This window comes from Mycteria americana, chromosome 12, assembly GCF_035582795.1.
Source record: "Mycteria americana isolate JAX WOST 10 ecotype Jacksonville Zoo and Gardens chromosome 12, USCA_MyAme_1.0, whole genome shotgun sequence".
Classification (NCBI taxonomy): Eukaryota; Metazoa; Chordata; class Aves; order Ciconiiformes; family Ciconiidae; genus Mycteria; species Mycteria americana.
Genome location: NC_134376.1, coordinates 12,594,799 through 12,619,696, shown reverse-complemented (window position 1 = coordinate 12,619,696; position 24,898 = coordinate 12,594,799). Strand labels below are relative to the sequence as shown.

General features: G+C 38.1%; 2 protein-coding genes across 5 annotated transcripts in view; both read right to left on the bottom strand.

Annotated features, from left to right (window-relative positions):
• Nucleotides 1-17,911, bottom strand: part of TXNDC11 (thioredoxin domain containing 11) — a 41,109-nt gene extending 23,198 nt beyond the window's left edge. For 2 of the 3 annotated variants that reach the window (XM_075515524.1, XM_075515523.1), the window contains exons 1-7: nt 17,661-17,911; nt 13,468-13,542; nt 12,961-13,177; nt 12,114-12,211; nt 10,030-10,159; nt 2,324-2,417; nt 981-1,093 (exon numbers count right to left, since the gene is read on the bottom strand). In XM_075515524.1, the coding sequence (XP_075371639.1) occupies nt 981-1,093; nt 2,324-2,417; nt 10,030-10,159; nt 12,114-12,211; nt 12,961-13,177; nt 13,468-13,542; nt 17,661-17,806 (873 nt within the window). In that variant the 5' untranslated portion in view covers nt 17,807-17,911. The remainder of the gene's footprint in view (nt 1-980; nt 1,094-2,323; nt 2,418-10,029; nt 10,160-12,113; nt 12,212-12,960; nt 13,178-13,467; nt 13,543-17,660) is intronic. The other variant, XM_075515525.1, reaches the window with a different exon arrangement.
• A 589-nt stretch (nt 17,912-18,500) lies between these two features.
• The window catches only part of ZC3H7A (zinc finger CCCH-type containing 7A), a 30,668-nt gene continuing 24,270 nt past the window's right edge, over nt 18,501-24,898 (bottom strand). Inside the window, exons 18-23 of one of the 2 annotated variants that reach the window (XM_075515527.1) lie at nt 24,372-24,505; nt 23,891-23,996; nt 23,266-23,374; nt 22,241-22,374; nt 21,697-21,860; nt 18,501-20,357 (exon numbers count right to left, since the gene is read on the bottom strand). In XM_075515527.1, the coding sequence (XP_075371642.1) occupies nt 20,168-20,357; nt 21,697-21,860; nt 22,241-22,374; nt 23,266-23,374; nt 23,891-23,996; nt 24,372-24,505 (837 nt within the window). In that variant the 3' untranslated portion in view covers nt 18,501-20,167. Of the gene's footprint in view, nt 20,358-21,696; nt 21,861-22,240; nt 22,391-23,265; nt 23,375-23,890; nt 23,997-24,371; nt 24,506-24,898 lie in introns of those variants that run through there. The other variant, XR_012777665.1, reaches the window with a different exon arrangement.

Below are 24,898 nucleotides of genomic sequence, written 5' to 3'. Positions count from 1 at the left end.
TCCTCTTTCTTTTACTACATCTTTATAATCTTTACTTTTCTCACTGGTATAAATTTTCTTTAGAAGTGAAAGAGCTCAGTGTCTTAAGTTGGTATCATCATATATCTCAATTTACAGCATATTAGAAAACTTTTTCCCACTACTCATTCACCATATTAACTCATTTTAAATTAATCTTTTAAGACCCCAACATCAAGACTGCATTTAAAACTGGTATTTCTTATTACTGAATGTGGGGAAAAGAAATGCATAATAAAAAGTGCTCACAGCTTCTAGGGTAATTTTAATAAATTAAGGCAAGTTTATCTTAAATCATTTGCACAGACAAAAGTAGTTTTATGCATTTACCAGTAATTTAACCTGAAAAATCCATGTTTTGCCTAGTCTCAATTGAATAAAATAGACGTTACAATATTTAGCTTCACAAAGTTTCCACTCATGGTAGCAGTGTGGATAGATAAGGTCTCTATGCCAAACAGTAAATCTGAAAGTTAGTATTTTCAGCCTTAGTCTTCCAAAAATTAGGCACTTGGATTAAGACTGACTATAAATTTTCAGTGAAATTTGCATGATTTTTCTAATCAGTGTAATGTCATACCTTTAAACCGAAATGCAAGTTTTCACTATTCCTACTATCTCTCCACAAAATCTCTTTGTCCACATCCTCATTCAAGTAGCCTTCTAATTCTGACCCACTGAAAGAGGTAGAAACTTTAGGAAAAAGTCTTTGTGTAGTGATTTCTGAGGTGCTTGGGCTTTTTGGGTTTTGTTTTGGTAGAGATGATCAACTTGGGTCTCAGCTGCTCTTTAGAACAGCTGCTGACTGGTAGAATGAAAATGTGTATTACTGTACAAAAACATTGTTCTTAAACATCCTGTAGCCTAAAGCTCCATGAAACACTTATTCATGGTCTACTATGACAGAGCTTCAATCTCCATGTACTGTCTCGGAGTCACTGCAACATAAATACAATACTCACAAGAGATGTGTTGACATGTCTGTGCAAATACACACTGCCTGAATGCACCAATGAGATCTCCTCTGCAACACGTTTATCCGTGATCACTCCAAAGCGTATTGTTCCAAGGTAATCTGAAAGGGCAAATTTTCAGTTTTTTAATACAATTATACACACCGAACTTCTCTCCTGAAAGCCTTAGAAGAACACCTTCAAACCAAAACACAGAACATTGCTGTGTAAAGGCACAGAAATCTTACTGAATAGCAACTGCCAACACTGGTGATTAAGTGAGGCAGAAGAAAGATGACAAGAGCAGGCAAGAAGAACAAACGTGTTCCTCTTCTGCAGTCTAGGTATAAAGAACATCAACCTGAATTGTCCAATTTCTTGATTTGCTTATGGTATCACAGATGCACCTGGTTATGTGTTATGGCATCTCAAAAGCTAAGATGAGGTATACTTACAAGGAAAATGTATGAACATTGACTGTTTAGATGATGTACATTTACAGTAAATATATATTATTTAAATACGTATTATAGTATTTCTGTATTTATAAATACGTACACACAAGGATAGAATGCTTCTCATCTTTCCATTGTAAAGAACTATCCCAACATATAAATGAGGAAATTACAGAACAAAATATAGGAGAACAGGCTCTATATCATATACCAAGTCAGTGGCACGGTAAAAATCAGAACAATGGTATGAATTTCCTTCATTTGCTGACAGGAAGAAATATCCATAAAATGTGCTAATCTTAAAGTTCTATCCAGAATTTATGACCCCCCAAAAAAGGTATTAATCATATACAAAGTTTGCATATTTAAATGAAAGAGGTTTTGTATTTTAGAGTGTTAGTGCAAAACAACAGGGGGAGAAAGCCCTTCTCATCATGCTACCTTGTACCAGCTCTATAATTCCATTCAGGAAAGCATTTTGTTGAATTCAGTTACTAAGTATTGACAAAGTCACATTCATCCTAATGCATCTGAACCTGACACCCAAATGTTGCACACGACAAACACTCTTGGATTCAACTTAAATAAGTGCTAGTCTGATTTTGACACTATATGGGTTGCAGCTACACATTTAGGATTTTGAGGAAACTGTATCTTAATGTATCATTGAATAGCAGCCTGTCATATACATTACTCCATGATGGCCGATCACATAATAAGCCTTTTATGGAAGCAATCCTTGCACTATAATAAAAGACAGTCTCATAATTAGATCGACATCAAGTAACACTCAAAAGGGATTAATTCCCAAGTTACAAAATCTTGCAAAAAACCTACTGATGACCATATATATAAGTCATTCACAGATGCCTTAGATTATGAAAATGAAGCTTTTACCTTTCTTTAATGAATGTAATGCTGACGTGAAGAATGTTAAATAACCAGGTGGTTGAGGCGAAGCATTGAACTCAAAATATCCTAGAACTCCAGGCTGAAATAATAAGAAATAGAGTTAGTTAAGCTATTTTCAAGTATAAATATATGGTGCACAGCAATTATTTGCCTACAGTAAAACACAACAGATTTTAAAAAGACAATAAAGTTTACTGAAGAACAGTCACTTTATTCTGCAAGAAAAATTTTAATATCAAAAGATTAAATGGAAATCAGTTCTAAAGTTGTCATTCAAAAGCTATGTATGAGAGAGGGTTTTTATGGCTGTAGATGCATGTTTCAAACCGCATATTTCTCCATGTTAGCTACTGAAGTTCACTAAAACCAATTAATATTTGCTTCACAACTATTATATGAGTCAGTTCCAGCACCAACATAAGAACCATAAGCATCATAAGACTTCTTTTAGAATTGGAATATCAAATGTGATTTTTCAGAGTATAAACAACTTAAACAGTAACACTTAATTGTTCACTACATTCCACATAATTAGCAACAACAGATGAATTCACACATTTTGTGCGTGAATACTTGAACTGCTAAGCCAACTTATCATCCCATCATTAAGCTATCAGTCATTGTAAATTATTTCAGTATAACCTGCAGGAGTCAGTGAGAGACCAGCTGCACAAAAATAATGAAAGAGCCTCATATCCCACCTGCATATCCATAAAGTTCTTCAAATTGCCAAACAGACAATTCAAAATTTAAAAGACCTGAACAGCTTCATATTAAATTCAGGAAGAGAATCTGGGAGAAGCCGACTTGGAACAGAGAGGTGCGTAGTCTTTAGACTTCTTTTGTTTCAAAATTTCAATTAAGTTTTGGTTTTAAATTTTGCAAAATATAATCCATTAAAAGTTATTACTAATTATGTTTTTTACCATGTTGCTCAAATTGGCTTAATAAACCTTCAGAACAGAGTAAGTGATAGAATTTGGTTATTTTGTGTTATTTGTTTCCCAGTTCCACCAGTGCATACAGAAAGAGCATTTGATACACAAAGCAAGAGCATTCTAGGGATTGCTGTGGAACAAAAGATTCCAGACTCACCGATCACCCATTTGTGTGGCAAATATATTCCCACATAAGTATTTCCATTTGGTATTTCAGAGGCTGCTTTATTTTTTTGTTGAGTTTTACACATAAAAATCTTTGATTTCTTTTTAAAACATGAACATATATTTTACCTGTTACTGTCATCAGTGACATGAACTCAGTTATTCACACCAGCCATATGAATTCATACCACCATTCAGTATGAATTAGCGATCTCAGGATGCTCACCGATAACAACATTGCCCATTCCAACTAATGACCTGCTCTTTTTAGGCAGGAATTATCTTTCATGACTGAATGCTAAACACAAGACCCATGTTCATAAAGATTCCTTATGGGGTACCTCAAGAACATTACCAATAATAAAAATGAGATACAAGCAATTCGTGAAATTTCTGCAATAACATTTGTCAAGAAGGAAATAAAAATATAAATAAAATAGAAGTGAAAAAATACAGCAAAATAATAGCACTCGTTCTTATTTTGTAAACAATAAACAGGTTAGTAATTAGTGTTCATCTTTTTCTCCTAGTACCAAATTAAGACAGTAAAAAGAAACAATCCCTTATAAAAACACTTTTAAAGCCTTTAAGCGAACCAAAATAAGGAGACAGATAAGATGATCAAAGTTCTAGTTTCCCATATCCTAGGACCATTTTTGAATACCATTACTGTACGAAGTGAACTTATGGCACCAAATAGTGAATGAAAGAAGAGTTAAAAGTGACAGTAAAATGCAACAAGAAGCCAAAAGTCAGATCTAGAAATATTTATAAAGTAATTAAAAAAGGTGATGTTCTGATTCTGACTGCCAGTTCTGTTGTACACTAATAGCAGCTTGAGACTTCCAGATTGTGAAGAATAAGATGCTTCCATGAGACATTTTTGGAAAGTGTTTGTTCAATAAGAAAAAATTGTAGGGGGAGAATATATACTAATGCTATATGCCTAATCAGTAATTTGGTTAATTAATGTCCTTTTAATGATCATCCCAGAATAGTTAAAATTTCCTCCCTATTACAGGCTGCAATTATACATACAAGGAAAGTGTCTAAAATGCTGTATTTCTTCTGAAGTACCATGCAAATTTTCCTGTTCTTCTGTCAGAACGAAGAGATGATCCACTTCCTAATACCAACTACTCTGTTCATTTTAACAAAATTCAACACTTCCAGGTGCTAGCAGCTGACAAGGAATCTTGCTCCGTACAAGTGAGATTCAAGTCTTACAGAAGAGACACCTCGATGTAAATGAGAGGTTCCTCATTTACATGTTTTGAATACAAGTATGCTAAGAGGAGCTTGACGGCAGCAACTCACACTTCCTTTCATGTAAGAACCTCCAAAACAATCAATAACTGCTGTAGCAACAGCTACCAGCACACAGTTTATGTGGGCATCTACATACATGCTGTTATTGCTGATCAGCTGCTTCCAGGCAACCATCTGCGTGGAGGTATGGTTAACTATCTTCTTGCAGGCAGTTAGGAATAATCAGTTGAACAGGATATGACTTGCTGCTATCTAAAGTTGGAGGATATAATACTGGAATGTGACAACATAGAGGTAGTTTAAAGACACCTCTTTAGGAGCGTTGGCGTTGCTATAGTGGAGCTTACTGGAGCTTTTCTTTCCATGAAACAATTTTCAGCACCTGTCTCAAACCGAGTGCCTGTAGGAAAGGTTTTGGAACAAACCTGAGGACATCGATAGTGAAGAGTCATTAGTACCATCTCCTAATGAAACTCATATATGGAAATACAAAATCATTAATTGTAGTGTAGCCTACTTCTTGCTTGGTCTCTACACCAGAGGAATGGAAAGTGATGTGTGATGCCAATTAAATCAAATAACAGACTTGACAAGAATCTCAACAGTTACAGAACAGCAAGTTCATAGAAACTTTAAGAATTAACAGAGATCTTCAGGTGAGTAATTTTTATTGGAAAACAGCCAGCATGGTTTTATTACTGAACCATGCCTCAAGTCTATCAGTTTTTTGAAGGAATGAGCAAGCATGTAGGTGACTGATCTACTCAATGCAGCATACTGTAATTCCCCCAAAAGCCTACAAGAAGTTACCAAACACACTGGAAGAAACTAAGGTGATAAGGAATAACATGGATGGTCTTTCTCTAGATTAGTAGAAAAGATAAAAAACTACAGGTAGAAGTTACTGTTTTTCCACAGTTAAAGACAGCTAGCCAGGATGTGTACTGACGCTCATATAGTTCAACATTTCTATAAACACTTTAGAAAAGGGAGAGAAGGGTGAGGAACAAAATTTGCAAAGGTTATTGGGAATCATTGAAACTACAGCTGACTCAGAAGAGTTGCAGAAAGACAGTATTAAATGACTATGCGATGAAAGAGCTCTGAAATTGAAAGGCCAATAAATGTGAAGTAATGGGAACAGAGAACAGGAAAAAAACCCACAGCTACTGATTAGCTTTTACAATTACATAAATGCTATTACTACTCAATTAAGTTATTTCTATCCCAATATGTATTTATTTATTTTCATGTTTTGGCTATATTGCATTGAGGTAAAGAAGATTATATTTTTTTTCAGTATGTCTGACTTGTGCAGGCAGGCAATTCCTGCCTCATTTTATCTGTGAACACAAGAAAGAAAACAGCAAGAGGAAAGGAATGTGTTATCTCTGGGGAACAGAAGAAACAATATTACACACCACTAATTCTATGCTGTAGACATGCAAAGAAGAAACTGTTGATTTATATTAATTAAATATACAAGTAAAAGTCTGCTCATTTTCTAATGATGTTAAAAACATTGTGTATCCAGAACTGAAAGCAAATTCTCACATCATCATTTAACATAGGCACTGCAGTACCCCACACAACAGCAAGCTATTAAGTCAAATCCACTTCTGGGTCAGATCCTACACAGCCAGCTAACGGTCAGGAAGCATTTCTACACAAATAGAGCAAAGAAGAAAACTGACACCATGTTAAGACACACAGCTACCTCCCAGAGAGACCAACTCCTCCCCACCTCTCCCGAAGCCAGAAAATGATGAGCTTCCTGGGCACATTTAATTTTCATAAGTGAATGAAGCTTTTTGTCTAACTACAGAAGCTGCATGTTTTCTTCCTCTGTGCCTCAGAAGGATGAGGCCATTTCTAATAGCTGGGTTAGTCAGATGAGGAATGAGACATGCCAGTTGGGATTAAAATGAAACTGTTACATCTCTGCAGTTAAGAAAACAAAAGAATTCTGATTATAGGTACTCACAGGTATCTGGAGTTATGGTAGGAACTGCATATCTTTCTCCTGATGTGACTTAGATATTTGTATACATTCCAAGATTTTAACTGCTTTTAAATGGGATATTTTTCCTTGCTCTCAAAAATTAAATTATAATTCTTATCCAGTTCTAGTTTTGCACTAGTATCATTCCACAGACACAAAAAAACCTTTAATAGCATAAGAAAATGCAGAATCTTAACTTTCGAGTCTTCAACCAGAACTTTTTTCACGGGGTTTGGGCGCCCTCTTGTGAGATCAATACAGCATCTCACGATAGTCATGATTTAGTTGAGGAATGGCCATAACACCATGTAACTAACACCATTTGCTCTTACATTTAGCTGGATTCTGTTCATCAGTATTTCTCAGAAGTAAAAACATGCTAATTAACATTTGAATACAAGATTAAATACGGCTAGATTTCAGTACTTCTTGGTGTGGTTCAACTTACAAAAAAATGCTTTGAATGTTTATCTCGGTACCTTTACAGTACTTGTTAGCTAAGGCATGCTAATACGGTTAATGGATTTTGAGATTCAATTGAGTGTGGGTAGAGCTCCTGCTTTTCTTTGCTAGATGCTTTTCCTGTCAAAAGCTGGCTACTGGAATCTGAACACACGATTAAAGCACCAAAAGCTGCACAGATTAGATGGAAGATGACAACTATGGGCTTGAAGTCCTAGCTATCAGTAAACTGACAGGCAACAACAAAATGCCCTTGAAACAAGAAAAGAAGGGTGCAGTAGCTCTTTTAAGTGTGAAAATACACGCTGAGCAGAACTTCAGCTCAACATGATGCCCTGCAAATAATCACTCATCTACGAATAACTTACCAACCTATTGCATACTCCAGATTATATGTAGTGCTGTCCTTGGACAGAGAAACAAAACAATGAGGACTGAAAGTGAGTGACAGACAACTGCTCTGCAACCTAGTGCTTCCTTAATATGGGAGACCTTAATACCAAAGTAGAATGAAACAGCCAAGGAAGAGAATGGGCACTGCCTAAGTGCAATCTGGGGATCACCTACAAAGAGGTTCTTTTCAACCAGAATTTTCAAGTCAAAAGTAAATACCCCTAACGTAAGTTTGCAGAACCCATTCCCTAGGAGAACACAGGACTGAAAATTAGGTACTGATGATGACAAATCTTTCAGAAAATATTCTGAGCTTCAAATTAATTAGCTTTTCAATGAAGAAATCACAAAAACCTGATCAAGCAGCAGACAGTGGTCAAAATGCCCAATGATCTATCCTTTACAGTCTTCTCTCCTTTCCCTTCTGCTAAACATTAACATTTTTAATATAAAAAAAGATCAAAAATCAAAGGAATACACTAGCCAAGGCTCTCAAAATAGCAATTAGTTTGTGCCACACATGCACTTCCTGTAACCTACTCTACTCCTCAAACTTTCTCACTTCTTAAACACAGGAGTCACCTCCTGGATTGTATCTTCTCCTACAAAAGGTATGAAGTCCCTCGACTTGCATGGAAAACATGAGAAAATGTTCACATTTCTAACTGTTTAAAATGCTGAAACAACATGTTTATTTTTGATTTAAAACTAACTTTTCCTTTGTGCCTGACATGTTTCCCTCTCCATCCATCTTCACATACAATTCTCTATTTCTTAGGTCTTCTCTGTATCCCAGCTCCTGATCACTCAGCACTTGCTTTTCTTATTGCACTCACCTGGACTTGCACTAGCCAATACCCTGTTCCCTGAATGGATCTTACTGCATGAGTTGGCTGTTATTTTTGTATCCCCTTCTCCCCCTCTTGCTTAACTTTAAGCAAGACACTGAGCACCTAGTGCCACAGTCTGGGCAATAACCTCAGCCTCAAATGACTGTGGGGCAGCATGACAGATCAGACTCTATTCTTAGTCCATTTCGGAAGAAAGAACTAACAAACACTGAACATAAACATAGATTGGGCATTTGGAGCCACAGAATTTGAAGCAATGGAAGGGGAGAAGTTTGAACATAGAAATAAAAATATCTGTCCAACTGCTAAGCAGTATTTTAAAAAGTATTTTCTGATGCCCCCATAAATTTGTCTTTTATCTTAGTCTTTTTTCAATGGAAGTGCACCACCTATTGTAATGCAAATTTAAGCTTAATGACACTATGCTTACTAGTTACCTTTTGCAGACTACCAAGAAATAATTCACATAACACAGACCAAAAACCAAGCATGGCTGTTTTCAAATCTCTATAGGAGGCAAAAAAATAACAGAGTTTTAGAACTGCAAAACTGAAGCAGTGAAAGGACAACAGAATTGCTTGTGACCACAGAAAGTATCAGCATCAGGCAGACACACAACTCACTACTCCTGACTTACAGTCCCTGCTTAAAACACTGGAAAACTAAACCCATGAATAGCTCCTGAGGGATAAACTGAAACGTGAACAGCACAGCACCTACCCATGATAAGTACCAGTGTGTCCCCTTACGCTGTGGCAGCTTTCATTTAATACCACAGGTCGTGCTCCATCCTGCAGTAGAACCAGTCATTGCAACACATGCTAATTCAAAGAGGAACTCTGCTTCATTCTGAAACACTGGAAAGCCCTTCACATGTTCTGGCCACTACTACAGCATCAATTTGTTGGTCAGGTTTTCCATTCTGCTTTAATAGCTTGGGTTTAGTAAGATTATGGTATTTCTCCATTGTGCACTACAGAAATGAACAGTTATAAAGGGATTATAAATGGTTCTGTTGTAAGCACATTTTGTCTCATTGGAAGTTATTAATCCACTAGTATTGCTAACAATCTTGGCACCTCTGAACACAACAGACTGAAAATTAATAAAACACAATGTACCAGTGGATTAAAATCATGAAGTTACAGCATACAAAGTGGTTAGAAGCCATTATTTCAACTGATTTCACATTTGTTTTTACTTAACAGACTTATCCTATTAGAAAGGTTTAATATTCCTTTAAAAATTAAAGCAGTGATTTTATATTTCTCAAATGCTTTCCCAACTTAGACTGCAAGATTTTTGCAAAAAGATTTCTCCCTTCTTTGTTGTTCATATGTAACTTTTTGGTGAGGAACAACTTTGATTGTTGTCTCTACATACTAAAGTACTGTAAATTAAGAGCATCACTAAATCACAAGAGTCGCTATACAGGGAACCAACATTATGAATTTGTCATTTCAAACTTTTATGATTTTAACAAATTTACAGGGCACTGATTGCACAATCCTGAAAATAAACTAGTACTTTGGAGCAGATCAAATTTAATTGTGAAACAAGTCAAACTCTTTCTGAACCACAGTGGTAAAGCTAGAGAAGAGAGACAAGTACCTCATAATTTGAGAGGAAATCTAGTAATTTTGATCGAGACGAGATGTAGAGTAGTGGTGTCATCACCCGGCGAACAAACTTTTCAATATAAACAGCACTCATAGGGCCTTTGTATTCAATTGGTCCAAAACTAGTACCAAAAAAAATAATAAAACATTAAGACTTAAATTAATAATAGAGAGTGTCCTTCCTGGGGGTGGCAGAGATAGGAGTTACATAGACAGCATGCTCAGCCTCTAGGGAATTGCTCTCTGTGTTGATTAACAGTGGCTTCTGTAACTGATAGAGCAGTTGTCTTACCAGACTTGAAGTACAGCGCAGAAATTGCAGTGACTCTAATGCAGTGTCTATGGGTAGGTGCAGTGTGTTGGCAAGGACAAATGGATGGAGACCACCTCTGAGTCCCATTAAAGAAGTTGGTAAAATGCAGGTATGAATCATATGATCATATACATATCTTTCTGCTTTGTCCGAAGTAAATACATGTGACTTTAAAATACAGATCTCAAAAATGTCACTATTTCCACTTGATTTTTTAAAATCTTTAGAAAGTTCAAACAGTATCAATCTGAAAAGGTGCAATATTTTTTACACAGACTTTTACAAGTAGCACTCAATAAAGCAGGGATGAATCCAGTCGCACTGCTGAAGAACACACTCAGCAAGTCTACAGTTTCTCCCCCAGCCATCTGATAAAACAGCTCACACCACATTAGGTAGTGCCAAAACAGAAGGCAGGACAGGCCTTGTGGTTACGATTTCCAGAGGTTCTCCTTCATCCCCTTGAAATCCTGCATCTGATTTATTATCATTAGGTTGGACAAAGCATCACAGTCCAAAATGAAATCAAACACAAAAAGCATGAGGAATTAGTCCATTCCGACTGAAGAACTGAATGTGATGCATTTTTTAATAGAGTTTATACATAGAGACACTCTGAAAAATATCAAACTCACACTGAGATACCTATATTCAGATGCTTTGAAATGGTCTTCTACAGCCCACTAGATTATTCTACATCCTACACTGGTTTATTACAAACCTTTGTCTTAATAGCAACATGCACTGCTTCAACATGTCACATGCCCAGTACACAACATTCACGGTTTAATATCTCAGGCGTGAGGGGTGCGTTGCCCTATAAAGTATCAATATGAATTTACATCTCATCTTGTGGCAACTATGTTTAAGGTTACTAATAATACCCAAGTATATCCACTTATTGTGTTGTAATTTCAAGATCAAATTAGTTTAAGTCAATGTACATCCAAGTGGGATTGTTGGGGTTTTTTTGTTACAGTTTAAATTATGCCAGTGCCATCTGTGTCTATTCCAAGTTCAGCTGACAAAGATCAGGATTGTTCCTCCTCAATACATAAATCCCCCCCAAAAACCAAAATCAGCCTCTGTAGTGGAAGAGAGCTGCAATTCAAGACTACACAAGTAAAATGCAAGTGATAAACTACACAGCATCCAGCTCTATTGTACCTAGCATTAGAAAGTGTTTCCTTACCTTCTGCTCCACACAGAGACAAAAAAAAGGGATAATAAATAAATACTAAAAAATAAAAGTGAGATTATATAAAACTTTATACAATGATATCTCAACATCTGGAGCATAAAAAAGTGAGTGTAAAGTTCAAATTTAGAAGAAAGTCTTCTGTACATAGTGCCATTTAAATATGCACTTAAATTCCACTAACTTCAATAGCCCTTAAGTACATACTTTATTGCTGTAACAAATTGGGACCAGCCCAATCCATCTACAGAGCAACCAGACAACTGAAATTAATATATAAATCTGAGTTCTTTACTTTTCCTTGGAGGCAGAACTTCCAGGAGATGCACAGGCAAAAGAAAATTTCCTTAAAGATGAAGAATTGTGCAGCATGTCATTTAACTGACATTTACAGCCCTTCTTGACACCTAAGTAGCATACAGGATGAGCTTCACCCAGAATCTCCTCCTCTACAACTATTTACTATAGCCATAAATATAACATTTTCAAAATGCAAGATTTTATACAATATCTCTGTTTCCCAAAACAACAATAAAAACCCCAGACTGTACATATGAAATCTTACCTCCGATGGTATAAGTGTATCACAGGAAAATAAAAGAAATGCTTCTGCTTCCTACATTTCCCCTGGTTCCACCAGCAATTTACAGCCACAAACAGCACCTGCAAAGCAGGTAAAAATTCACAGCTAACAAAGTACATTACTATGACCTTCTTTATCTAACATGTATTTTTTCCAATCCATTCCATCTGCTATTTTCAGTGTCTTTTCAACTCAGTATTCCATATCTGCTCCTCTTAATTCTATCACACAAGAATTTTTTTTTTTTTTAAATTATTATTAATTTTTTTTTGGTCATTTTGCAACAGCAATCCTTTTGGTCACTTTTCTTTCTAGTTTTTAAGCTTCTTAATCTAAATACTTCAAATTTACTAACTTTGTAATAATCTGTATTAATTACTTTTTCTGCAGAGCGGAGCTCAACAAGCGGAGGTTTAGGACAGCTGTACCTTTGAAGTGTTCACAGGTAAGCAACTGCTAGAAAGCAGTGCTATGGCTGCAATCCTATATGATTACGAGTGCCTCCAAGGATCCTGGAACTGGAAGCAAACTCCATGTAATTTCTGTCTGAAGGTGGATGAATAAATCTGAGAATACTTTACAAGAAGAAACTTGTAGAGCTCCCCATTCAGGAGCAGAAATAACAGACAACTAAGCAGAAATCACAGGTTTTCTGCATTTATTCTAACTCTCTGTATGTTAAATTAAAATTAAGACGACTGGCTGAGTTACCCTAAAACATGAGCATTCAAGTCCTACTGGTTTCCATGGGATGACAGAAATTAGCATCGGCTTAGAGATTTAAAAGCTATCAGGTGACATTTAAGATTCGTATCTTCTCTGGAGTTACCTGGTCTGACAATCTGCTGGCCACATGTTCTATTTCTTCTCTTGCTGCAATGGACTGGCCACACCATGGCGCATAGAAGAAATACAGCACAATTTCTGAATCCTGACGAAGGTGATCTGCATAGTCTAATTGTCCCCGAAAAAGATCAATAACTGGAGATCTTGTGGAGAAAAAGTTCACTGGAAGCTTCGCTGGCATTGTTACATCTTTTGCTCGGCTGCAGGAAGGAAATTAAGAGTGGTTATTGAGACTGTACAGCAGTAGTTAAAAAAGTGTGCCCAAAGCCCTAATTTTTAATCTTAGCAAAGGTCATGCAATGACAAAACTTTAGAAATCAATGCAAATGACTACAACTTACATTATCTGAGTTAGTTTCATGAAATACCAGAAAAATCTAAAGATCACCCTTAACAAGCTTTAGAAAGTCACGCTGTGATACCATGCACTATGTTTATGGGTATGTTAGCTCACACTCTTATTGCTGGTTGCTATCAAGCATAAAATTACCAGGAAGAATGATTTCTTTGGATTTCTTCCCTGGCCTCATCCTCTTTTAACACTTGTACTTTAGGTAACAGCACCCTGATAAGAGAAGAGACACTGGTCACAAAGTTTTGTGATGTGATTTTTATATAAACAGAGACTATTACCCTGCCTTATGCTTTGCTTTAAAGTATTCTACACTTCTATTCTTTTATATTGTATTAGGAAAAAATATGTAAATGTGTGTTAGTTTATTTTACTCATTAGAGCAGGGACTGCAAACTATTCAGGGCACATTTCCTCTTCAGTGTAAGGACAATATCCACAAATAGAGCGTCTCAATGTGAAGAGATTATGACAGATTAAGTTTCTTAAGAGAAATTAGTTTGACCAGTAATATCAAGAACATAAACCAAATACTCAGGAAACCATTTTCTATCAAGTCAGTAATCAAACAATCCAGAACTCAGCATTTCCAAGGTGTTCAGAAGTTGGTATGGTATAAACTGCCTTAAATGCAAGTGAATGATCATATTCTCTTTTTTTCTCTTAATTCCAAAATTTTCCACTAGCTATATTTACACTAGGGCATGTCAGATTAAAAACTGGACCACACCACTGTAATGCTCAATTTTGCCATGGTTCCTTATGTGACAGGAAGTTTTAGGAAAGACTGCATTCCTTTACCTTGTATCACAATAAAAAGCTAATACAAAAATCTTTTTACCTGGTATTTGATCCTTCTCAGGTTACAATTTTAGTAACTGTGATAAAATTATTGAGCCCCGAACACTGTCAAACTCATACACTAAGCAACCTCCTAACAACGCTGCCACATTTTCAAACTTTACAATCATTCTGGTTTGTTAGAAGTACCTTTATTTTTACAATACAGATCCAGAAAAGCCACAGCTCTTCTCTCATTTCCAGGTCACTGAGCATACACTTAAAGCTCAACATTTAAGAATCACTCCCAGTATATTTTCTAAAAGTTACAGAAATTCTTAATTCGTATACAAGAGATAATATTTGCTTCAAAATCCAGAATTTTGAAAATATTAACTGGTTCCTCATGTTTACAATTCATTAATTCCACTACTCACAAAATTATGTTTTCACACAGATGAGCAAAAATCTAGTTTCTTCTATGGACTTCTACCTTTGTTCCTTCCCTTCTCCCCCAGTCACTAACCCAGCACCTCCTTCCCCAACCGTTCAGTTCTTATGTCACCTCACGAGCAACACCTCTGGTTCCCTCCCATTCCTGCACTGCACGCTTATCCAAACTGGTAGCTTCTTCCAGTGATTTCTAACTGCCAGCTGGACAGGACACAACACTGATGCGCTACGGCTCTAACTCACAGGTCAGCACACACACGCTGATTAGCTACTGAAAGCGAAGCACAGCAGCCCAGTGTTGATCTCACACTAACACATACTTCTTCAGAGACATTAACTAGAATTTCTCCTCTTTAACTAGTTTAATGAAAATGGACAACCTAAACATGTTTAAAACCTCTGCTTCCTCTACTGAATTAAACTGAAAGTGGACAATTGGTTCAAGAGTTACAACGTAACAATGTAAAAATGAGATACGAAATTGGCTCCAAATTGCAAGAAAGTGTAAAACAGATCAACAGAAGTCCCACAATGTGAATGAGTCAGGAACTACATGGCTCCCTTCAAAGATGACAAAAACTCCAGTAATTATTAAAAAACAAAACACAATAAATCAATAGCTACCAGTGTCTTAAGCTGATTTGCTCAGTAGTGTCTCCCCTTGCAATACCAAATGCATAACAAAGTACTTTTACATAATTTCCAGGTTTACAGAGAATAGTGCTCTGAACCCCTAAAAATTGCACAAGTATAAACTGAGGATTACATAATAAATGATTATACAAACATAATAATTACATACTGTTTATTAAAACACTGATTGTGTTATTTATCTGCTGCAGAGAGCCTATAAAAACTTAAATTCATTTCAACACAACAACCTGGTAATAAAGGAAAGCACATGCAAGTGCCTGTAGGATCAGCCCCTTTGACTGCAAGGTCTTTAGAGCAGGGTTGTCTCGAAAGACATTTGCATAGTGCCAGAAATAATTCAGGTTCTAAACCACAGGCTTTCCATAATACGTGTTAGGTCAGGCTTCATTTGGCTATTCCTTGAGCCACTATAAACCTGCAGTACTTCAAACCCCACTAACAGATTGCCTTGTAGTAAAGGAATTTTCCCTTCCCATACTTTTTATCCATTGGTCTCGAAAGTTACGTGTTGAAAGCATAGTGGTGGTAACTGTACTCTGGTGCTGAGATTCGCTTGCAAACCATAGTGATGTGTGGTGACAAACTGTGTACTGTAGTCATAGTTAACATGTGCAGTTAACCATCCTCCAAATTGCATGTAGGATTTTCACACTTGCATTTTCTATGTTTCTGACAGCAACAGAACAGGGGATACTTTTCTGATATTAGTTTGTCTATTTAACTACAATCTGAAACACCAAACCTCTTTAATCAAACTTCCTGTACAGAGTACAGGGTGGCGAGAAGCACATTCCAAGCACATTCCATGTGTGAGCTTTCAAACACAGCTAGCAGTAAAATGAAAGGAACACGCAGGTTTTAAGTAAAGGAGAGCAGGGAGAAAACAGAAGCATCGTTGTAAGTATAAAAAAAAGAAATAATTTTTTAGTAATGGACAGTAAAACAGGGAGGTGATTACGTTCAGAAATCCTTCACCATACATTCTGTAATATGCAAGAGCTTTACACTTTCATCTAAATTATCTGGTCACTGTGAGATACAGACTACTGGAACAGAGGCACTGCTGCTCACAGAGCAACTCATTCATAGACTTAACATTCACTCCGATTCAAATAATACATCTTCTGTGGACAGGTGAGAAAAGAAGGCCTTAGTATTTTTCAGAAGCATTACCTGTGAATCAATTGTTTCTTGGAATAAAAATTTGTCAGATACTGCAGAACAGGAGAGTAATCAGATCCTTATAGCCTTCTCTCACTCCCAAAATTAAACCCCAAATGCAGCTGATGTTCTTAAATTAATATAGTATGACTTGAAGGATATAACAGTCACCATGACCTAAAACCCATCCAGAACATTCAGATCCCAGTTTAGGCTCCAAAAACGAGCTGCCCAGCTGCAGTGCATTTACGTGCCTACCACGCATCACCCAATGCTCCCCGCACTTCCAGCTACAAACATTACCTGGTTCCACGTACCCACGTATACCAGCCTCTCAGCAAACAGACACCAAAGAGACTTTTGCGATGAAGAAAGTTCCAGCTCCCAAGAGGAGCACCACGAGATTGGGGGAAAAAAACCAAAAACAACCCGCAAAGCATCTTTCTGTCTGAAGCAGATGCAGGTAACGGGGGGTGTCAACACTAACTCATGAGCCAGAAGAGACCTCTTTCCCTCTACTTTGTACCCCCACGCCGACGCAGCTGGCTGAGCACACTGAGGAAAGGGTTTCAGCCCTGTGCCCCCTCAGTCCTTCTGTGGCAACGCGAGGTACAAGTTATTCTCTGGAGATGAGGAAAAACAGCTTTCTCAGCAAAGCACCTGTCCCTAAGGTGCGTGTGCATCGCCTACCTACCGCCACACCCCGACGGCCCCCGATGAAGGCATACGTGTCTTAAAAACACCGTTGCTTCTTCCCCACCCCTGTATTAACGCGGGGAGCGGGGGCCTCCCCCCACGCCCAGCCAGCCCCTGCCCGGCGCGGGTCACTGGGCCCCGTGTCCCCCCGCCACCACGCCGCCGAGCTGGCAACGGTGTTCCGCCACGACAGGAGAAGGGCCGTCGTTGCCATGGGGATCGCATGTCGTTGGGCCCCGGAGGAAGACGTCTGCCACCTACCCCAGGAACAGCCGCTGCTGACACGGCCCGGCCTTGCGCGGCGCCTCACGGAGCGCGGCCGTAGAGTGCAGGGAGACGCGCGGCCAGAGCGCGCACAATGGGTCGCGCCCCGGGAGGAGCCCCGGCCCGGCCAGCCCCGGCCGCCCGCCCCGGCACAGCCGCAGGCCCCGGGGCGGGACCCCCGCAGGCGGCTCTGCCCCAGGCCTCCGGGGCACGCATGGCCTCCAGGAAGAGCGGAGGGCAGCCGCTTCCCTCGGCCGGGCCCCGCGTGCTCCGGGTCCGCCCGGCCCCTGCCCGCTCCCCCGAAGCCGCCCCCCCGCCATTACCTGCAGGTGACTTTGAGGGCGACGAGGAAGGCGCAGCCCAGCACGATGGCAGCGCCGCACAGCAGCTCTGGCCGCCGCGCCATTTGGGCGGCGCGAGGCCGCAGCCGAGGGGCAGCCGCGGGGCCGGAGCCGCCGCATAACGACATCACCCCCGGCCGAGGCGGGGAGGGGTGCGGGCCCCCAGGCCGCTCCCGCTCGCACACGTCTCCCTACCGCCCGCCTGTCAGCCGCGCCGGGGCGGGCGGGGCGGCCCCCTCCGCCGGCGAACCCGCCGCCGCCACGTCGCGCCGCCCCGAGCAGGCGCACAGGCGGCCGGGCCCGGCCGGGGGGCGGTCCCCAGCAGCAGACGGGACCCCTCGGGAAGGCGAGGGCAGAGCGGGTCCCGCCGGGGAAGGGCGCGGGGAGCGAGCCCGGCGGCGGGGCTGGGAGCGCCGTGAGGCCGGCGGCGGGCGGCCCTCACTCGCTCCCCGTCCTACCCGCGGCCTCAGGAAAAACGCGTCAAGAATTCTTGTGTTCGCCTCCTGCAGTCTGTGCAGGTCACCGTTAACATTCCCGTCGCCGGGATCAGCGAGTAAATCATTCCCCACTAACTCCTCCGTTTCTGCGAGGACCGAGCCCTCTCCGGCAGCTATTCCCCAACAGCCCCCCCCACTGCAGTCATTAAAGATTTCACACCATCCTTACGGAACAAGGATTTCATGTTTAGTTTTGTCTAGAACTACTTCCAGTAATTTACAGAGCACTTACATTAAACAATGAAAGCATAAAATTGAGAAAACAATTCAGAAAGGCACACGATACAATCGGGTTTTGTCACAGAAATAACAGTGTCCATAGTACTCTATTTCAAGCTCAGTTTATTACAAACAATGTAAAAAAATTAGCATTGCAGCAGGTGGTATTTCAAGCACCAAGCTAAATCTGTATGCATACTGTACATCGTATTCAAATATACTTTAGCCTAGCTTGTAAGGAACAGTTACTCTGCAAGTTCCCCTAGCTATGGCTGAAGAATAAGGTGGTGTTTTAATACTCCTTGTGCTTTTATTTTGTGAAGTGAAAGGGACACAGCATTCAGGCTTGTCACGTGTATGGGTATCACTGAACTTTGGTTCAACACTTTTTACATACACAATATATGGCCAATGACTACATTTAAACTACTGAAGTAATTCTTAAAGCTCTTCTAATTATAAGGTCAACCAATAACAGAGAAAAATACTGTCAAGAGGATGGAGAAGTCAGTCATGGGGCAAAAAAAGAAACCTAGCTTTAGCTATTATGAATGAATGACTGGAAGAAGCTTAGGTAAAAAAAAAAAAAAAATTAAGTGAACATACAAAGAAAGCTGAAAGCACGATCTGCAGAGAAGCCTAAATGCAACAGAAGCTCCAGCAACTGTAAAGCTAAAAGGCTTGTCAATCAGAAGTCATCTCAGCCCGTGGATGGTTTTCCATTTCCTGTGGTCTGCAGGAAATGCAATTTGAAGTACCATCCAGCTTGCAGCTGAGGTCAAAAGGCTAAAAACGTGTCCCAGCACTGCGCAGCTCCAAAATGCTTGTCTACTTCACAAGTTACTTGGCCATTTTTGCTATTTTAGTGATGTGATGAGCTAATAACAATACAGAAAACTGCAAACAAGCAGCTGGAGACACAAATACCAACTTAATAAGTTTTTAGCTACAGGTGCTCAAGCTTTTACTAATAGGCAAATCATTGTTTGTTTGTTTTTACAAAATCTCAATCCTGAGAGGCTACATGCAGAAAACAGCTTTGTGTAAAGTTCTCTTTATTACAGGCAATATTAGTCCATACAATAATACACAATACTGACATACAAGTGTAATCTTTCAAAATCATCATTTAAACAGCAAAGACCAAGAAACTGAATTTTAACTACTTCATTTTCAAAAATTAACACTTTTTTCCTCCCAAGATCCTTTTTCAGTAAATTATATTGAAACATACAAATAGAGAAAAAATACCCATTCAACATATATTGTAGTTAAATGGTTATTTTGTTTAAAATCTTTAATACGAAAATCCTTTTTAGCAACCTACATATAGATAAGTAGCAAACTTTGTTTTAAACAAATCCTCTCCAATAAAAGATCTGAAGAATTTTCATCCATCATTTTCTTCTTAGCCCATAACGCTCTGTTTTGTAATACCTTGATACCTTAAAGTTTTTCAACTGAAGGACTGATTCTAGGGGGCTTCCTAGATATTATAACCTCTCTTCCCCTCCTTCTATTTCCTAACTTTCTGTCCAACAGAAGGTGAGTAAGCACGTAATACTTCAGATTTTTTTAATCACCACTCTGTTTCATGAGAGCATAGACAGGTCTGCTCAATCCCCCTAAATCTACTATATTTTGCTGTTCAGGAGGAACAATATATGCCAATAAAAGCAGAAAACCTGCAGCTTTTCTGTCACATGCTTTTGATTATTGTCAAATTTTCTGGTTTATGCTTCCAGCTGATAACATGTATGGGTCATCTCAGTATTAGTTTAAATCTTTAAACAAAAAACTATATTTTCCAAAGTCATTATCACTGGGAGCAATCAAGTGGTCTTTTCTTGCTTTGTTGAGCTTCATTCTTAAAACTTGTCTTCGTTCTTCCCACTCATGGAGTTCAGCATTCCCATGGGCAAATTTACAGTTGTTTCCTTCAGTGCAAGTACCAGCCATATATCTGTTAAAATAGATTTCAAATAGTGTTTTCATAGAATTATCATGATCATTATTGTATCTAGGTATTTTCTTCTGGTCATGTTTTTCAAATATGCTAAAATATTAAGGACAAAAAAAAATTGGAAGAGTATTTACTTTTTAAGTAAGACCATACTAACTCTGTTTAGCATTTGATCATATTTTTCTTTCCCAGCTGTCAAGTATTTATAGAAGACAGGAGATGGCTCTTTTCTTTGTTCTTCATGCTACTACTTTACTAAGTCATTTAATGCTTGAAACCTTTAATTTCAACAGGTCAATTTATCAGGTAAATTAATACTTTATCATATAACTCACTAAGCTAAAGAACTACTGTTCTTAAAAAACCCAACTAATTAATAACCAACCCTTTGTTAACTAAATTTGGTTTTTAAGTATTCAGTATGACTTAAGAAACTATTTTATCCTAGTATTTTTGTATTAAGTTATAAGCATGACAGTTTGTATTCATTTTATACTGCATATCTGAGGTCTGTTAGTGTTCACAACATCAAATAAATTTAGGATGTTATTTAAAAATTTAGTAAACGGGGCATGTAAGCTTCCATACAAAGACTGCAAACAAAAAATAACTTGCTTTATATGCTGTGCAATTTCTCAAGATCTCTAAGACATTCAAAATCTTTAACTTGAAATGGAGTAACAAAGGTATCCCTACCAGCATCTTTAACTCTTTGAATCTTTAACTCCAGAATGCAGATTCCAAAGTTTTTAGCCTTCCAAAAAGATTCCAACAGTGGAAAGAACTTTCAACAGATTTACAAAGAAATCTACTGCAGTCAGGTAAACAGGCTGCATTTAAGAATTAAAGGGAGCAGCAAAACATGCTAGGGAAAACCAACAGGTCTTGAAAGTTCTCGTCCACATGTTCATAAACGATTTCCAATAACAAATACTCGACTGTAACAAATTTGTTTGGATGCTAACAACATTTCTACTTGCCTTAAAGCTCCAATATCACTGTCCAGCTAGGTACTGTTCTTGTGTTCCACAGGTAATTAATATGCAGATGCCTAAGTAAACTTGTAATAATGCCAACAATATTTTGTGCAGCTGCAATAAACTTGCGACCCTTTATTAACATCACACAAGCAATTAATTTGGCTCCACAGTTAGGTACCTTGTCATTCCCTGAGTTCTAACAGTACGTATTAAAATACTGTTAATCAATTTCTTGGTGAAAGATGTATGCAAAGCAAGGAATATTATAAACATTGTCTGTCAAAACTAATAACCGCCTTAATTATTTACACTATGAACTGTCATTTTTCAGCATTTTTGACATCTTAAAAACCACATACCTATCACAAATGCTAAAATAACCGGTTGGAAAGCGATACTGCCAGCAGTTTTGATCGTCCTCAGTGTGGAAAACCTTCTCTTTATGCTTTTCAGAAGAAATGTGACCCTGCCATTGCTTCTCACTATTACAGTTCTTCCCACACATCCAACAGTGAAAATCCACCTGTTTTACAGGGAATTTGAAAACAGAACATTGAGAATTCAATACGGTAAGCACAGAACTGCTCCTAATACATTTTGAATGTTTTCTTTATGTTGGCCTGTAAGTTGTTGTTTACCTAAACAGATATAGTTATTTAAACAATCACCTGAAGTTTATGATCTCCACTGGCTTTAGAGGATTCAGAAGAACTGCTTTACAGTGTCAGTTAAAGTCTGCATTTAATGTAGCTAGCTATGATCTGATGAAGCACCAAGAAAATAAGGACAACAATGTATGTTACTGACTGGGGGGGGGGGGGGGGGGGGGGGGGACGACACACGACCAAAACAAACAACAAAACCCCCACGTTTGAATTTAGAATTATACCTATGATTACTTACTGTAACTTCAGCATAGTCAGTCGGCATGTGAATTTGCTTCCCATTTTCTTTGTTTGCCTGAGCAGCTGTATCATCTCCTTTTTCTGGTTTTTGACTTTTTAGCCATATGTCGTACAACTGCTCCAAGTCTTGAACTAATGAGAGCAGAAGCTAAAATAAGTAATTAGCAATTAAGGCAAGAGTTTGAGAATACTAGATAAATGACTGAGCTTGCAAGCATAATTCAGTCCCCACCTATTGTAAAAAGAAAAAAGGAAGGACACAACGTAGACAGTTACACAGCTTAGAGATAAGAGCCAAGGGCAATATGAATCTCTGGCTACTTACCAAGATGCATTTCTGCCTACCTAGGGGCAAGTAAGATGTTACACTTTTCTGAAGAGGCACCCGAAGTACAGATAACAACTGTGCCACTGTGTATCAATATCTGAATTTCAAAGTACTAATATAAATTGTGCTACAGTTTGTGGTAAACTTAGTCTGCTTTCTTGCAGATTTGCTTTAGTCTTTAGTCTGATTTCTTGCAGATATCATCATTCATGTCATTTATTACTTCTGATTTTTGATTATTTCTCCCCAGTAACACTCTAATGGGATAAGAAGTCAACAACAGAAAGTGAATAGTAATTCCCAGTAAATACACTGAGGGGGAGAAATTCTTCCGCAAATAGCTTGCCCCCATACATTATCAACAGAATCCTAGTGTGTGCACATGGCAATACAGAGTATAAACACCAAACAATATTGCTGCATGGATCAATATACTATTTCTAAGACACCTAAAAAACTGATACAAACTACTCTATTGTTAAAAAACACATCAAGCAACAAATATATAACATAGCTATTTTTATTTAATCCTGGTTTTGGATACCCAGTCTGGGCTTATTCAAATTAAAAAAAAAAGGCACCTGCAAAGTTTACTACAAAAGACAGTGAAAGGAAGTCGATTAAAAAGTAGTTGAGGAACAAGAATGAAAAGCAGAACAGTTAGATTGACATGTTAGATTTACTCTTCTACTTACTGCTGTTCTCCTTCATATAGGTCCACATCTCTCTCTCCTCAGGACTGTGAGCAAATGAGCAGTTTCCATCATACTGACATTTCTTGCCTGAAGCAATATGATTGCACAACTGGAACGTGAATTAAAAGACATATCCTTATGAATATAAAGTAAAATGCATTATAGTAGAATTTGGGGGTTTTTTTTCAGTGGTGGCTAGTGTTTCCCCTCCCAATCAGACATTTATATTACATGAAAAATAAAATCATGTTTATTTTATAAAAACCTCATATATTGTAGTTAGAAAAAGCAAACTGCTGGAAGCAAGTACTATGACTGCTTTTTCCCTCCTACCAGATTACCAGACCACAGATACGTTTAAACTATTTCTTAAATATTTACTGCAAATAGTAAGAACTTAGTTAAATCACTTTAAAAGTTATTAACTTCCACTGATAAGAAAGGGCTTCAGTAATAACATGTGAGATCAGTGCTTTTCTAAGGCTGAACTCTGTAGAAACACTATAAAACATAGTCCCACCAACTCCCATGGGAATTTCTGCAGAACTGATGAAACTAGCCCAATTACTACTATTTTCCAGTTACCCTATTTCTGAACTAAAACATTAATTTTAGGTTAACATACATCAAATTGCAGAGGCACTTGTTTCTTTGCAGGAAGAGGACGAATGGTCATCCACTTCTTACGTTCATTAGACATCACTAGCACCACACGGCGGTCTTTGGTCCATCTAAAAAACAGATGTATTCAATGAAAGAAAATACTATTACAAAAAGACACACTGTGTACACAGAAGCAGAACCAGGAAAGCCCAGAAAGGTTCTTTATAAAGCTTTCACCATATCTTTGAGATTTAACTAAATTCTACTGAAACTTCACCATAACTGATAATGGAAAAAAAAAAAAAACACACCACCAAAACAAACAGCCACCGAAGCGCTTCCTGTTACCAATTATTAACATACTACAGAGAGATGACTGTGTTCTGCTTCAGTATTTTTTTTTAATTCCTTGTATGACTCCTTCCTGAGCAGTAACAGTTTCCCAAAAGAAGTTTTAAATGGCTGACAAAACAGTAAAATTTTCACTGTTTGGTCTTACTTACGGGTGTCTTGCCTTTGCACTACAGTATTTTTTGTTTCTGTCTGGCTCATTAACTTGACCATTTCTCCAGCACTGACCACAAACAAACTTCATCTTCAAATTAAGTGATCCATATTTCATTTGGTTCCCAAGGATCTTAAGCCAAAAAAATAACAACAACAATAAAAGGTATTTTGTATCTGCAAAGAAATCCATACATAATTATGAATTACCCCCTACAATAAAAGTTTACAACACATGTCTGGAAGCAGATGTTACACTGCATGCCTTTAGCTTGTAATTTCAAACTAGACATTTCTTAACAAATGCATTTTTATTTAACTTATTTCTGATTTAGGTATATGTAACCCAGAAGTTGTGATACTATATATAAACTAAACACACAAAAGTCCTACGTATTGAAAAGATAAGTAATTGCCCTATGGCAGCTGACTTTGAAATTATATTTAGGTTTTATGTTCCACCTATGACAAAATAAGCAAAGCAAAAAAGAAATTACATAGAAGCAAAGCAGGCATTTTAGTGTAA